This window comes from Zootoca vivipara, chromosome 3 (genome assembly GCF_963506605.1).
Source record: "Zootoca vivipara chromosome 3, rZooViv1.1, whole genome shotgun sequence".
NCBI classification, from domain to species: domain Eukaryota; kingdom Metazoa; phylum Chordata; class Lepidosauria; order Squamata; family Lacertidae; genus Zootoca; species Zootoca vivipara.
The window spans coordinates 39,301,330-39,316,192 of record NC_083278.1 but is presented as its reverse complement, the minus strand read 5'-3'; the positions used below and the strand labels follow the sequence as shown (position 1 = coordinate 39,316,192).

General features: G+C 40.6%; 1 protein-coding gene across 2 annotated transcripts in view; it reads left to right on the top strand.

Moving 5' to 3' along the window:
- The window catches only part of SNAP91 (synaptosome associated protein 91), a 64,988-nt gene that overhangs the window by 31,254 nt on the left and 18,871 nt on the right, over window positions 1-14,863 (top strand). Inside the window, exons 11-16 of one of the 2 annotated variants that reach the window (XM_035109494.2) lie at window positions 619-689; window positions 3,435-3,462; window positions 5,738-5,847; window positions 7,254-7,357; window positions 11,328-11,342; window positions 11,516-11,695. In XM_035109494.2, coding sequence (XP_034965385.1) covers window positions 619-689; window positions 3,435-3,462; window positions 5,738-5,847; window positions 7,254-7,357; window positions 11,328-11,342; window positions 11,516-11,695 — 508 coding nt within the window. Of the gene's footprint in view, window positions 1-618; window positions 690-3,434; window positions 3,463-5,737; window positions 5,848-7,253; window positions 11,696-14,863 lie in introns of those variants that run through there. The other variant, XM_035109493.2, reaches the window with a different exon arrangement.

The window sequence follows — 14,863 nt, the reverse complement described above, 5'->3', positions numbered from 1 at the left end:
TCTTGATAATGTCTAATACAGCCTAATGTGTGCTATTGCACTGTGAATCCCTCTCTCATCTCACTGGTCAATGTTGGGAGAGCTGTGGCATGATGACAACATTTCATACATTATATTAATGTTACAGAATCGAGATTAAAGACAGGGAGCAGCTGCACTTTCTGTCCATTTTTGTAATATGTAGTTCTGACCTATGTTACAGTTCTGCTTGTGTGGACAACGGGGGGGAAAATTGGTTAAGCTAATTAGGTTGAATGCACAAAACTCTAGTTATGCATGCAAGTTTCTATTTTAGATATATTGGCAACTTTGACCTGTGAATGCCTGTGCTGTTGTTAACTTCTAATGCATGATGACTCGTACTTCTGTTTTCTGACTAATAAAAAAATATATATATTCAATGTACTCTAACCAAAGAATAATAGTTTTCAATAGCAGCATGGAAGTGGTGCTCCTTTCTCAAAGCTGTGTTTTGGAATTAAGATGATGGCATGTAATGCATGTTACTGGTTATGACTAGTTCCGAGAAGAGATGTTCATGTTGGACTGCCCAAGCTGCTGCTCTTACTCTTACTGTTTAGTTTTAAATGAGTAATTTGTTTTCCTTATCTATCTTAGGCTCCCAGTAGTCTTATGGAGACTCTTGAACAACATCTAAACAGTTTGGAAGGAAAGAAACCAGGAAACAGGTATGCAGAAAGGTGAAAGAGCTGTATGTCAAGTTGCTACACTGCAGCTCTAATCCTAACAGCTTAGTTATCTGTACCTAAATACCCTTGTTATATTCAGACTGCACGAAAACCAGCACCTAGTTCTTCCTCACAAGAGAGCACCCCAGCCTAGCAAACAGAGCATAAGACCCGCCCATGCTCACTTTATTCAGATTTGAGGTTATAGGGTGTTGTCATAGCTCCAACATAAAAACTGTGGCAGCAGAGCAGGACAGTTGCTGAGGAGCTCCCCTGCCTTGTTTTGTCTCTTCCACTGTAACTCACCTGGGCTATCCACACCACTCACTCGTCTTCCCAGCCGGCCTGTTGTTCTGTTCTCACTCTGCAATTCATGTGGCTACCTTACCTTTTAATTTTTATAGGAAGATATATAGATACACACAAATATGCACACACAAGTTGTTGTTTTTTAAATACCCTTTTGTCTAAAGAATTATTATTATGTATTAAATTTGTATACCACCCTTCATCCATAGATCCCAGGGCAGAGATCCAGCATAAATTTTAAGCTGCACAAATGTGACGGAAATTATTCTCCTTTTTTGGCACCTTTCTCTTAGCAGCCACCATAGCTGCCAAGTTTTCCCTTTTCTCGCGAGGAAGCCTATTCAGCATAAGGGAATTTCCCTTAAAAAAAGGGAGAACTTGGCAGCTATGGCAGCCACCCAAAAATTATGCTACCCATGTCCTAAATTGAAAACATGGGTCTCCAGTATGTACTCCTGATGATGTCGTATTGCACAGTGTTTCTTGTGAAGCAGGACGTAGATGGCATTTGTCATTCTGAATTTCATCATGCAAGCATAATGCAATCCAGTTATAGATTATAGTTACTTGATTTAGATTACAATCCTACGCAAATAACTGGAGTAAGTCCAGCTGAATTCAGTAGGGCTTCTGAATGTACATGCTTAGGGTCAGGATGCATGTTTGGACGAGGATCATGGATACCAAGCTTCAAGTCCCTGCTCAACCGTGAACCTCGCTGTGCCTCACAAGACTTGTTAGGATAAAATGGGGAAGAGGCAGGGGGAGAGCCATGTCTGCCACCTTGAGCTTCTTAGAGGAAAGATGGGATATAAATGTAATAAATAAATAACAATTACTAAGCATATTAATATTTCTCAGCTGTATGTATACCATGCATGTTCAGTAACAGTTTCCTAGTGTCTTGACCAAACACATATCTAGGCTATTTGTTTATCAAACTGTTAATTAAGCTGTAATTAACAAATGTTTCTTTACATGTGCCTCCCTTTTGTTTTGTTTGTGTACATGGCTGTTTTGCAACTTAGTGAGGGGTAAGTAAATATACACACTAATGTTATGCATGTATATATTATACAGCATGTGTCTCTTCTAGCATCTCTTAGTAAAGCGATAGGCCTTGCCTAACTTTAATTCTGTGAACTCTAGTTTCTTTCTGTAATAAAATGCCTATGAATTACACTTTGAAACGGAAAGATTTTCATAATTAAAAATGCATTTCTGAACTAAAAGGATAGTAAATTATGTATTTCAATTCAAAGTCTTGTAGACAGGTTTGGGTTCAGTTTTAGTTGAGAAGGACAGACTGAATTAGGAACACACATTTTATAAAATGAGAAGGGTAGACTGAATTAGGAATACACATTATTTTATAAAATAATGTTGATTCTGATGTGTTTTACTGGGAATGAAAAAGTATGAAATACTGTATTTCTTTTTTAACAGAGTGAGTAACTTTTGTTAAATTTTAAGTTACCTTTTGATTCAAAATATCAATGTCAATTACATTGAATTTAGCTAATGCAAATTTGATTTAACTAGGCATATACCATTCAGCTAAAGTCTTCACTGGGCTGAAAGTTCTGGTTTTTAATGAGTTTCTGATGAATGCTGCTTAGATTAATTTGGAGAATTTGCTCAGGCGAAAGATCGATAGAAATTTTGCAGGAAATCCCATGGAGATGTCTGACATATCCCAAGTTAATGATCAAAACAATTTCTATTACATTTTTCAGTGTCCACTTTTGCAATGTAACTGCATAGAGTAATATGCAAACAAGCAACCTCAGTTATACTAAAAATGTTTTTTAAAATATATATTTCCAAAGTAGTATTGAAACATAAGAAGCTGCCGCCTTACTTACAGAGGCAGATCAATAGCCCGTGTTGCCCATAATTGTTTTCCTTTGACACCTAGTGGCCCCATAAAGGGTCAGGTAGAGGTTTTGTCGCTGCTATATGAGGCTCCATACACGCTGTATGTTTAAAGCACATTCAAAACACATTCAAAACACATGTTATGGCTTGCTGGGAATTTAACACTGTGAGGGTTAAACTACAGTTCCCACGATTCTTTGGGGGAAAGCTGTGTGCTTTAAATGTATAATGCAGATGTGATTCTTTAACTGAAGGAACCTGGGACTTTCAATATGCAGAGGGAGTGTGCTTAACCACTGAGTCATGGCATCTCTTTGTACATTTCACTGACTGCATTTGATATTCAGGAAGAATATTAACCAATCTTCAACTAAAGTTTCACAAGACCTGAATTTTCATTTAATTCCTAAGCTTTTAGAGTAGAAGGTACAGTAATACACAAATCTTATAATTATTGTTCTTTGCTATAGACTGTGGCATTATACTCCAGCCTGCAAGTCTGCTTAAGATATTCCTAGTGTATTGCATTCAAAAATTTTCTTACATTAATTCTTCTAGCTCTGGCGCTCCTTCACCCTTGGGCAAGGTAAACATTTTAATGTTATAATAGCTAGATAGTTACTCTCTTAACACAAGTGTTTAAGAAATGTAAATGTAAAAGATTTGTCAGAAGCCCAACTGTATCTTGATTGATGTGCTAATTCTGTGTGCAGGAGGATTTGACGTGAATGAGTAATCAAACCCACACGTCTATAGCTGCATCCTCTCTCTTCCCCACAAACTTAAGTAGTGACCCTATTTACACGTTTGTTTGGATCATGTGGTAAAGGAAAATCAGGTGCTTTTATAGGTATTTGCAAAATTGGTGTTTTGTATTTATTTACTATAATTTATATTCTACCTTTCTTTCTCATATATATATACTTGAGGTGGCTTCTAGAGAACTAAAACAATAAAATCAAACACAACAATATAGCAGTGTATAAATATTTTTATAAATAAATGTTGTTGGGCTCCAACTCTTATCAGCCCCAGCCAGCATGGGCAATGTCCAGGGATGATAGGAACTGTGTAGGCCCAGGAACATCTGAAGGACATCAGGTTGGCTACCCCTATTGTAAGGCATGCTAATAATTCTTGCTACCAATTTACCCAGTTAATGACCCTGTAACTTTTTATCTTCCTCATCCCTTATTTAAAACTGGAATTAGATTGGCTATGATAGCATCCTCTGGTATTAGAAAGCTCATTTTAGTGACAGTTTGTACATTTTTTGTTGTTGGGAAGTTCAGCAGCTTCACACCTGAGTTTTTAAAGAACCTTCCATTGTTTGCCAGACCTGGTAACATGTTATTTTTAAATTTGTCAATTAGCCCTAAAACTTCATCTTTTTGTCACCTCAGTTTCACTCTGTTTTTTAGAATCCTCATCTGAGAGAAACAGTTCAGATAAACTCCCCAACAACTGGTACACTGAAGACCAGTGCAAACAATTCATTCACCATCTCTTCAATCTTCCTATCCTTTTCTAGTAGAATTTTCCTACCATTGTCATCTACATCCCTGGTTACTTACCTCCTGTTTAAAGCCATTATTATTATTTTGTCTTAATGCTTCTGGCAAGATATGCTTTCTCTGTATGTTTGTTTGTTTGTTTGTTTTAGACTTTGTACTCTTTGTGTTCTCTTTTGGACAGATGATCATTATTTAAGGGAAGGTTTCTTGCCTTTGATAACTTCCTTGGTTTTGCTCTTTGCCCTGCATTAATGTCCTCTTGAACGTATTTGTATTTGTTGGGCCTTTTCATATCATGGCGTTTATCTTAGCTAGAAACGTTGCAACTGGAACTGTTATAGATTAAGTTCCATTTCATACATCATGCAAATTGTGCCTTTATGTTTCTTTCTAAATTCCGTTGTCAAAAGCCCTATTGTCTTTGTCTGAAACCATACACCTGAACACAAAGAACAAACTATTCCAAGTCTCAGAATTGTCAAGTTTTTAAAATACCTATAACAGTAATCTGCATCCAGTTTTATCTGCAGAACTATTTGATAGGGGCACAGTTTCATATCAGATTAATGCAGTTGTCACATTCTAAATGTGAACTTGGAAAATAATGGTGTTTTCCTGCAAGGATTGAAGTGGGAGTTTAGTTTCCTCTGCCTGTGTTGAAGCTATTGGTTTGTTTGTTTTTTTTAAAAAAATCTAAGCCATCATATAGGGTGCCTAGTGTCCATTTCTTAAGTTCCTCCTAGACTGAAGATATACAAAGTTTCTTAGCTCTTGAGTACATGGAAGGGGGTGGGGAAAATTATTTTACCCGTGGCCTTCAACAGCAGAGGAACACTGTTGCCTTGAAGATACGCTGATGGGATCTTTTCCTAGATGGATGTTGGCAGGCTTCCAGCTTCTGTCATGACAGTGAAATCTGAGATCCTGCTTAGCCACTGATCCCCAGATAATATTGAGCCACTGTGAACTAGAGACCTAAAATTCAAAGCTCTTTTAGCTCGCTGTTAATAAAGTAACTTCTGTATCTACTGAATTTGGCACTTGTTTTTTTAACACATGCTTAAGATTCCTCTTTGTGGGCTAATGGTAGAGGAAGTGAAAGTTTGAGATGGACCTCTTTATTGGGAGGGGATTTAATCACGTTATGCTACAAGCCTATTCATGCTTACCTAGAAGTAAGCCCCATTGAACTTCACTGGGTTTACTTCTGAGAAGACATGCACAGGACTACACTGTTGACCTCTTGTTATACATTAAAATACTAAAGTTGCTTTTAAGATAGCAGCTGGTGAAAAACTAAGTAGACTTGCTTTGCATGTTGTGTACTTATGAGTTCTTCTTGTCCAGTCCTCTCCAGCCACAACTGTTACATCTCCCAATTCCACCCCGGCAAAAAGTATTGATACATCTCCTCCACTTGATCTCTTTGCAACATCGTCTACAGCGGCTCCAGTCAGGTTAGTTAAGCAATGAATAAAAGAATGCATACTCATTATTATTTTTTAAAAAGCTGTGTTTAAAGAGTGATGATATGGGTAAAGTTGTCTTTTTATAAATATATTACAGGCAGCGAGCAACATGTCAGTGGAGTGCTCTGTCCTGTTCTGGCCCCTTTTCTGCCAACTTCCGGGTTGCAGAGATGTGCACATGCATAGTCATGAGTCAATTGGATGCACATAGATTGGTCATTGCCTGTATTTTATAAGTTCTCTACTTATTTCATACAATTTGAAAGACCATCTTAAACTCATTGTGGGCAAGCTATTTCATAGTACCCAAAGTATGAGTGTGCACAACTCTTAATGCATGTGTGTGACGTGCGCGTGCGCACACACACACACACACACACAAACACACACACACAGAGCTATCCCCCAATGTCTTGCTTCTAGTTCCACAAGGCACTGACCAGGACAGAGGGATAGCGAAGACAAAATGCTTTATTGGGGCACACGAGTTTGTGATTTTCTTTTGCGTTGTAGAAACTGAGTTCTTTGTTGTTGCATTCCCCAACAGCTTAGAGCTTTTGGAAATTCATCTTTTTTAGTCCGACAGGGTGGCTTTCCCTTACTGCCTCCCAATTTGATGTTTTTAGGCTTTTTCTTTTTTTGCATTGGGCATTTTCTCTTTAAGGCCGGTTTCTTGGAAACAGGGGACCCTCCCTCCTGAGCTGAATTGTTTCTGTTGTTGTTGTTGTTTGTAATCGAGGCCCAGCTGGGTTTCATTTTCATTAGCCAAATTGCTAGTTGTTATGGACCCAGGTGGCGCTGTGGGTTAAACCACAGAGTCTAGGGCTTGCTGATCAGAAGGTCGGCGGTTCGAATCCCTGCAACGGGGTGAGCTCCCATTGTTTGGTCCCAGCTCCTGCCCACCTAGCAGTTCGAAAGCACATCAAAGTGCAAGTAGATAAATAGGGACCGCTTCGGCGGGAAGGTAAACGGCATTTCCGTGCGCTGCTCTGGTTTGCCAGAAGCAGCTTTGTCATGCTGGCCACATGACCCGGAAGCTGTCTGCAGAAAACGCCGGCTCCCTCGGCCTATAGAACGAGATGAGCGCCGCAACCCCAGAGTCGGACACGACTGGACCTGATGGTCAGGGGCGCCTTTACCTTTACCTTTACCTTATGTGAAGGAAAGCGGCTTCTTGTCTCTTAACTAATTCAGTTAGGGTGGTAAGCAGGCTCAAACTTTCTGAAATGAATTTTTTTATTGGCTCCAGTTCTTTACTTATCTGTGTAGAATAGCTTTTGAGCAGCTCTTCATACATCCCTGACAGGTAGAAAATAAAGTTGTCCGGGTACTGTAATCTTGGGCTGTTTTGGCCATTCATCCTGAAATGCTTTTCTGTCTTATTTCTGCAACAGTGCTTCCAAACCCTCCAGTGATCTTCTAGACCTTCAGCCAGACTTTACATCTACTACTGCGCAAGCAGCTTCAGCAGCTTCTGCTGGAGCAACTTCATGGGGAGGTAAAAACTTTCCGATCACAGACCTCTGAAAACTCTTTTTAGAATAATCCTTGACCCCTGAGCATTGACTGCACCCTGGCTGTGTTCCTACATCACACTAAACCATGGTTTACAGAACTGTGCATAAGTTGTAAGGAGCCTTGCACACCCACACCCCGCCCCACTTCTTCTCACACAGCTAGAAGGAGAAGCATTTCCTTCAGTTTCCTTCAGTGTTGGCTTGTCGTAGCATGGGAACCTGGGATCACAATGCACCACTAACTCATTATTTTCTGGTCAATTGCTTCAGAGCATTGGTTGCGAAACTGCTTTTCTTAAACTAACCATAGTGTAAAGCAACCTGTCCTACCCAGATTCTCCCAATCAGTGTGGTCAGTGGCCAGGGGTGATGGGATTTGTAGTCCAACAACATCTGGAGGGCAGTAGTTTGGGGAAGGCTGGTGTAAACCATAATCTTGGATTTTCAGGCAACAACAAGCCAGCTTTAAAGGAAGCAAATGTTGCCAATGTAATTGTCTTGCATACGCAGGATGGGAGAGCACACAAGCCTAAGACTTCTTGCAGCTCCTGGATACCATGTTAAACCATGGTCTAGCATGGCATGGATCAGTTCCTCCTTCATGGTGTGCAGTACTGTCAACTTGTCAGAACCGTTATTCTGAAGGGGAAAAAATGCTGAGCCACTGATTACTAGGAAAGATTTTGGAGTATCTAGAGAAGGGCCTTGCCTCACTCCCACCCCCCTCCCTTAATAAGTGACAAGAATCCTTCTTGGAACTAGCCAACACCAGGGCTATATGTTTTTTGTGTGGTGGCGTTTAACAAAACAAACCTTACTATTTTAAAAGTGGGCAGAAGGCCACATTAATTTTCCAACCACTTGGATGAAGACCAGTCACTTGCTGCTACTTCAGGTTTCTAGTTTGATATTGCATGTCAGGGTGCTGGGGGAGAGGGATGTAGCTCCCCAAGCTTCTGTGTTTTACCTGTTCCAGGTGGATCACGTGGCACATAGAAATATTAGTAGTGGCCAGTTGGGTGGGGTATTGATAAGTAAAAGACTTTTGCTGGGTAACAGGTGCAGGAAGAGGTTTCTCATGCCAGTGGGTGTCTTATGGCATCACTTGGCATGGGATCCATTAGGTCTGCACCTGCACAGTCTTTAGCCCATGATACCCCCTGGTAAGGGCGTACGGTCATCCTCCTACGTGGGTCACCGCTTATAAAAGAAATCCTGAAATAGCGCTAGATGTTCTCACTGTATCTCGAACCATTTTTTTTTTTTTAGAACCAATAGGTCCTTTGGAAATGTATATGGATAGATGGATAGTGTCACCCTTTGACATTCACTACTGTTTTCTGTAGCTTTTTTTTTTTAAGAACACTATAGCAGCAGCACTTGCATGGTAGGATCCATGGAATATTAAGAATCTGCCAAAAAGAAAAACCCCAAACAACTTGATTTTGTTTTCATTTTAATAAGGAACTTTGAGAAAGCTCAGAATAGGAGGTCTGGATTCAGCCTATCTGTTCAAAGTTTTCATTATTCCATAGTGAATTCTGTTTCACAAAGAAAACCATGTTTTGAAAGCTTTCAATTTTGGCAAGTGTACAGCGAATGAGTGTGGTTGAATCCAAAGTGGGTCTCTATTTCTGCTGATCTCTGCATAGCCATTAGTGTAATAAAATGCGGATCCCGAAATGTGTTCTCATTTTACGTGTGACTTGCCCTATAACAAGAGCACTATATCCCTAGGTATGCTGAGCTTTAATTCTCCCCTTCTGTAGAAGGAATGTGACATTTAAACCCCGAATGCCTTAAATTGTCATTAAATATGCAGTACTCTGGAACCACAGTGGAGGCTGCCAGAACTCAGAAAACCTTCTTACACCTACTGAGAATATTAAACCTTGGGCTATATGAGCACCCAAAACAGGCAGGAGATGCAGAACTTAGGTATCACCTTAAAGGAGTATAGATTTATAATACAGCTAATTTATTGCTGGGCAGGGAGTGTCTTGTTCAACTCTGTGAATTGAAATATAAATTGTGTTGATTCGAGCTATGCACACGCTGCTTCTTAACAACTTCCAGAACGACAGCCATGTTAGTCTACTTGTAGCAAAAACTACCAAGACTCCTGTAGCAATTTTTAAAAATGCTTAACAATTAATTATGGCATAAGCTTTTGTAGATTAGGGTCTGCTTCAGACTAAACCTGGTTCCTCTCTGGAAGTTGTTGTCCAGATGGAAGGCACCGTTTATCAGTATGGAGCAGAAATCTATCAATCTCATTTAGCTGATGAAGTGGACTCCAGTCCATGAAAGCTGGTAGCATAATAAATCAGTCTTTTAAGGTGCTACAAATCTCTTTTTTGTTGTTGTCGTTGCTTCTAAATGGAATTTTAGTTCTGAAACATGAAAGTGGTTTCTCGTGATACCTATAAATTATAAGCTTGCATTCTTGTCATGGTGATGAACTGGCTAGCAGATTAATTATTGTGTCCATCCACTTGTGTAATGGAAGATCCACTTCACAGTGGGGCATTGCTTTTCACTGTTCACCTCTTCATCTCCCCCTGTGCCCCCCAAAATCTGCTCCAGAAGGTTGAGAGAGCCTCTAGAGCTTATTATAGGGGCACTGGGGGAGTTGCAGGAGAAAGAGAGGCAGTAGGCATGCTGCCTAAGAGGAAAATTTAAAGTGAAACAACTTCCCTCCAGTTCAATCCACACCCAAAGTCAAGGTTGCACACTTTATGGCTTGGTATGCCCAGTGCAGCCTGGCAAGATATACATTGTGGTCACCAAGGGTTCAAGGTTTTTTCTTCTTGTGTTGAATTGGAAAGCAGAGTTTCAGCGATGCACATGGCAGATAATACACAGCTAGATTGCAAGCTATCTTGCAGTGGAGCACCTATTGTTGTGACCTCTTGCTAAGCTTTCTTCTCTGTGCCTCTGATGCAGAGAGAAGAGGCATGTTTGGTCACCAGCATGTTTTCTTCTGTTTGCTGGCTGGAGTTGATGGGAGCTGGTATCCCACAAAAAGTGGAGAGTACCACATTTCTTAGTGCATCACTGCTTACTCAGACCGCAAAATAGTTAGTGGAACAAGGAATCATCTGTGTTGCCTACTTTTTCTTACGTTTGCGTCATTTAGTTGGAGCGGTAAGCCCAAACTATGGCTTACCGGGTCAGAGTTTGTCTGAGCAAGTTCTAAAAAACCAGGGCTTGTTCTTTAATGCTTTCCTCACTAACCATGAGCTATAGCCAAGAACAATAAACCTAGCTGTCTGCTTCTGTCCATTTAGACGGGAAGGGTCCTTTCCAGTTTGAGTCTTTCAAAGCTAACTCTGGTATCTACAGATTATGGCTTAAAGGTCTGGGTTTGCAAGTTAGGAAGAGATGCTTTCTGGGTGGGTGGGGGGAGAGCAGGGATGGGACAGGCCTGAACTGTACCCTTTCAATAATTTTTTTAAATGTATGTTGCACTTGGCTTGATCAGTACTTGCACCCACCAACCTTTGCTGCCTGTCGGATAGTGACACTTTTGTGTCACTTCATGATGGACTCCTTGAATGTACTGCAGTTGGGTGAAGTGGTATTAATCTTCCCAATGGTGTTGGAAAATAAAATGGTACATATGGGGGGGGTGATGCATCAGATGAGTCCAGATTATTTTTAAAGATGAAATGTGGTTGGATGAAGCTGTGGTAGAAATGGTTTCAGAGAAGTCTCGGTCACTTAAGTCTTTGTTTTTAGGAGCTTTGGAAAAAAAGAAAGCAGACTACATCCTATAAAACCATATGCAAGGTACCTGTGGCATGTCTGGAGTTAGAGCAGCGTCCTGTTGATTTGAAATAGCCCCACGCTGGCAGAGAATGACTTCTGGATAGCATGCATGTTGGCCCTGGCAGTTATTATTAACTCTTATTTCTTTACATTGCTATCTTCTAACGGACAATGCTGCAGACCTCTTGGGAGAGGGTGAGTAATGCTTGATTTCTAACCCCAGTTCCTCCAAATTGTTAATGCACAATTAGCCTAGTCCTGCCTTTTCACTCTTTTTTTTGCAATGTAGTGTTAGTTTGTTTCCCCCTTCTCTCTTTCTCTCTCTCCTGCTCACTATTTCCATTTGATCTTCATATATGGACTTGTAGATGGTCTGGCTGGGCTTACCGGTGTTAGTTCTGAGCCACAGATTTCAGATCCGTTTGCAACAGAGCCCACCCCAGCTGCTGCTGCTGCTGCTGCTGCTACTACTACTGAAATAGCACCTGCTTCTGCTACATCTACAGCTGCCGCTGCTCCTACCTCTGCTGAAGTGGATCTCTTTGGAGGTTAGTTTCATCACTGAGGTTTTTTCTCCTCCCTCCCTCCCTCCCTCCCTCCCTCCCTCCCTCCCTCCCCTCTCTCTAAAAAAAAACCAAGAAAAAAGGATGAGAAAACATTGTTGAAACCCACTGATTTTCATAGATTCGCTACAGAACTGACAAAATGTAATACTTACACCTGGAAGCTTCAGGATAGCCCAATTTGCGTGTTAAGTTTTCCAAAGGCAAGGTTGCTTTTGGGACTGATCACCATGGAAACTTGAAGTGGGCCCAAGGGATGGCAAACACACAATATTAAGTTGCTTATATCACTCTCTCTGCAAAAAGCCATGGGAGGTAGGAAGGCCAGGCCAAAGAGGAGTGGGATTCAACCCTTTTCTCTATGCTGTGGTCCTGACAAAAATCACCCCACCTCTGAAGCTGCCAGTGCTATGGGAGGAAAGCTCCAATAGTAAGCAGCATGTAGCTGCTGTGAATAATGCTTGGGGAAAGAAGGGGAAGTGATAACACTGAAACTAGTTACTATTAAGCTTATTGTGGAGATTGCACAAGCTTTCCATGTTTGGGACTCTACCACAGACCCGCTGTTGACACAGCAGCAGCTGCTTCTACTAGTGCTGTAAATCCTACGGATTGTACCCTAGTCTTGACACAGGATAAGTTTCATGCTAAAATGTTTGCACTGCAGGAAGAGGTATCATTGGTTTATTCCTCTTGGGCAACATCCCAAAGGCTGATGGAGAGAGAGGGAGGCTCAGCCATTCTCTTACCTCGTTTTGCTATTCTGCTAATCTATACAGTATTTCAAAGTAGGTCTAGGCGATATCTGGTTTTCAACCCTGAGATATATCACCAGCCAAACATTGTGATATATCGATATATCACAATATTTGAAATAAGGATGGAACTATGTAGAGATGAACAGTCGAAGGTTTGTTTTAAAGCAAGCTTTTCAGAAGAAGTACACACACACACACACACACACACAGCATTGTGCAAAAAGAACAAATGGCTGATTAGGAGGTTGCTCGGGTGAGCAAGACATGATCCATACAGCAGCTAGGAAATTGTGTTCCATTTTCAGAGTCTAGGTTCAATATTTTGATGTGGCTTTAATATAAAGCTTCTTAATTATTTTGTCAAATCAGAACTTTTGAAAATTGAAATGTTCTCAGTTAATTATTGGACAACTGCCATACAGTTTGCTGTAATGTGTTAAATGGAGAATACACAACTTCAGGGCAATGAGAACTTGGCAGATTCCATTTCCTGTTGCTCTTCTATTTTCTTCTTCTTTTGCTCTTCAGTAGTGTGAAATCAGCTTTAGCTTGGTTCTGTTGCAGTTCAGACGCATGTCAACATGAGCTTTTTAGAATAGCTGGCATCAGTAACTTTTTGTGTGTGTGAAGATGTATATTTTTAACATGAAAATGCCATGCCTAAGTTAACTGCATGTAAAGCTTTTGTGTTTGGACAAATTGTAACTTAAAACATTTTCTTCCTTTTTAGGAGTTGCATGGTACAGTATTCAGATTTAGGGATGCTAGTTTGCAATTCATAACCCTCCTCTCTTTAATGTCCCCACAGCCATGGTTTCTTCAGTTCCCCCTCTTCTACCCTAGTCACTTCACCTACCCATCCATTCACAGATGATGGATTAGGCTGGATACTTGCATTGCCATAGAGCAGTCTACAGTGGATAATAGTACCATGAAGGGGAAGGTGGGAAGGAGCTGCTTTCTTCTTCACCACTATACTTAGGAAGTATCAAATCCAAAACCAGATGGGCAATGGAAGCCTTTGATGCTTGGTTTGTGTCAAGACTTTAAATTAAATTTAAAACAATTTGAAATGGGACTTGTCCTCTGTAATTCATTCTGCATGGCGGCAGCAGTGGCGTTGCTTACAAAGGCTATCCAGATGGCACTGTGGAATTAGCAGTTGGGGAGGAAATGGTACCACTGTCAGTTGCTCTGTTGCAATCATCAAATGATCCAGATCATGTAGACAGAAGCCTTCACACATACAGTTATATGCATGGAGGCTCCTTTCTTGCAGACACATTTATGTGCAGGTGCCAGGGACTTGGGCTAGTCAGTATGTGGGCAGAGCCAATTGGCACACCCACTCCCCACTCCTGTGATTTATAGAATGCATTAGCGTATCTGCCTGCATACAGCTACTAAGTTCCCCATACAGTTGTACCTTGGATCCCGAATGCCCTGGAACTTGGACTTTTTGGCTCCCAAATGCCGCAAACCTGGAAGTGATTGTTCCGGTTTGCAAATGTTCTTTTGGAACCTAAGCGCCCAGCGCAGCTTCCAATTGGGTGCAGAAGCTTCCTGCAGCCAACCAGAAGCCGCGGTTTGGTTTTCGAACGTTTTAGAAGTCAAACAGGCTTCCGGAACGGATTCCATTCGACTTCCAAGGTATGACTGTATTAGATTAATCCTGATAATGGAAAACAGTCTGAGCTAGAAAATCCCACACTACTGCTGGATTATGACTCTAGAAATTTTTAGAGTAATTTCCATTATTGCACAAAGGCACTATTAGATACCCATGGTGTGTGGATGATAGTGTGGAAGAAAAGGGTGTCAAACTGCTTAGGACAGTATAACCAAAAATTGTAATTACTGTATATAATTCTAAGAAGATGATATATACTCAGTGTAAGATTATGATTATTATTTTTCTAGTAATTCACCTCCTTAGGGAGTAGGCTGTATATGTTGGAATATCAGTGTGATTCAAGTCACATTGCAAGAGCTATTTAGAGCAAATGAACACCACTATTCCATTCCTATTGCCATAAAATCAGGAATTGTTGCAGTTTATAGTACATATAGTTGAAGACTGCTGGCACAGTTTGGTTCCTAAATCTTAAGAAATGCCCAAGATTTAGAATTACTGTTCAGTTATGTATGAGAGAGCTTGACAGAATAGGACAACGTCAATGTCTTAATTACAATTTTTTAATCCTAATTGTATACAGTCCATTATTTTGGTTCTTTTTTTAAAAAAAATTATTTTGGTTGTTACATGAGCATGCTATTCAGAACCCTTATACAATGAATATCTTGTCGCTATTCGCTATCCTGCATATCTTGCCTGTGACCCGCAGGCTGTCTCTGCATCCTCACCTACTACAAGTTGATTGAGCAAACAAAACTA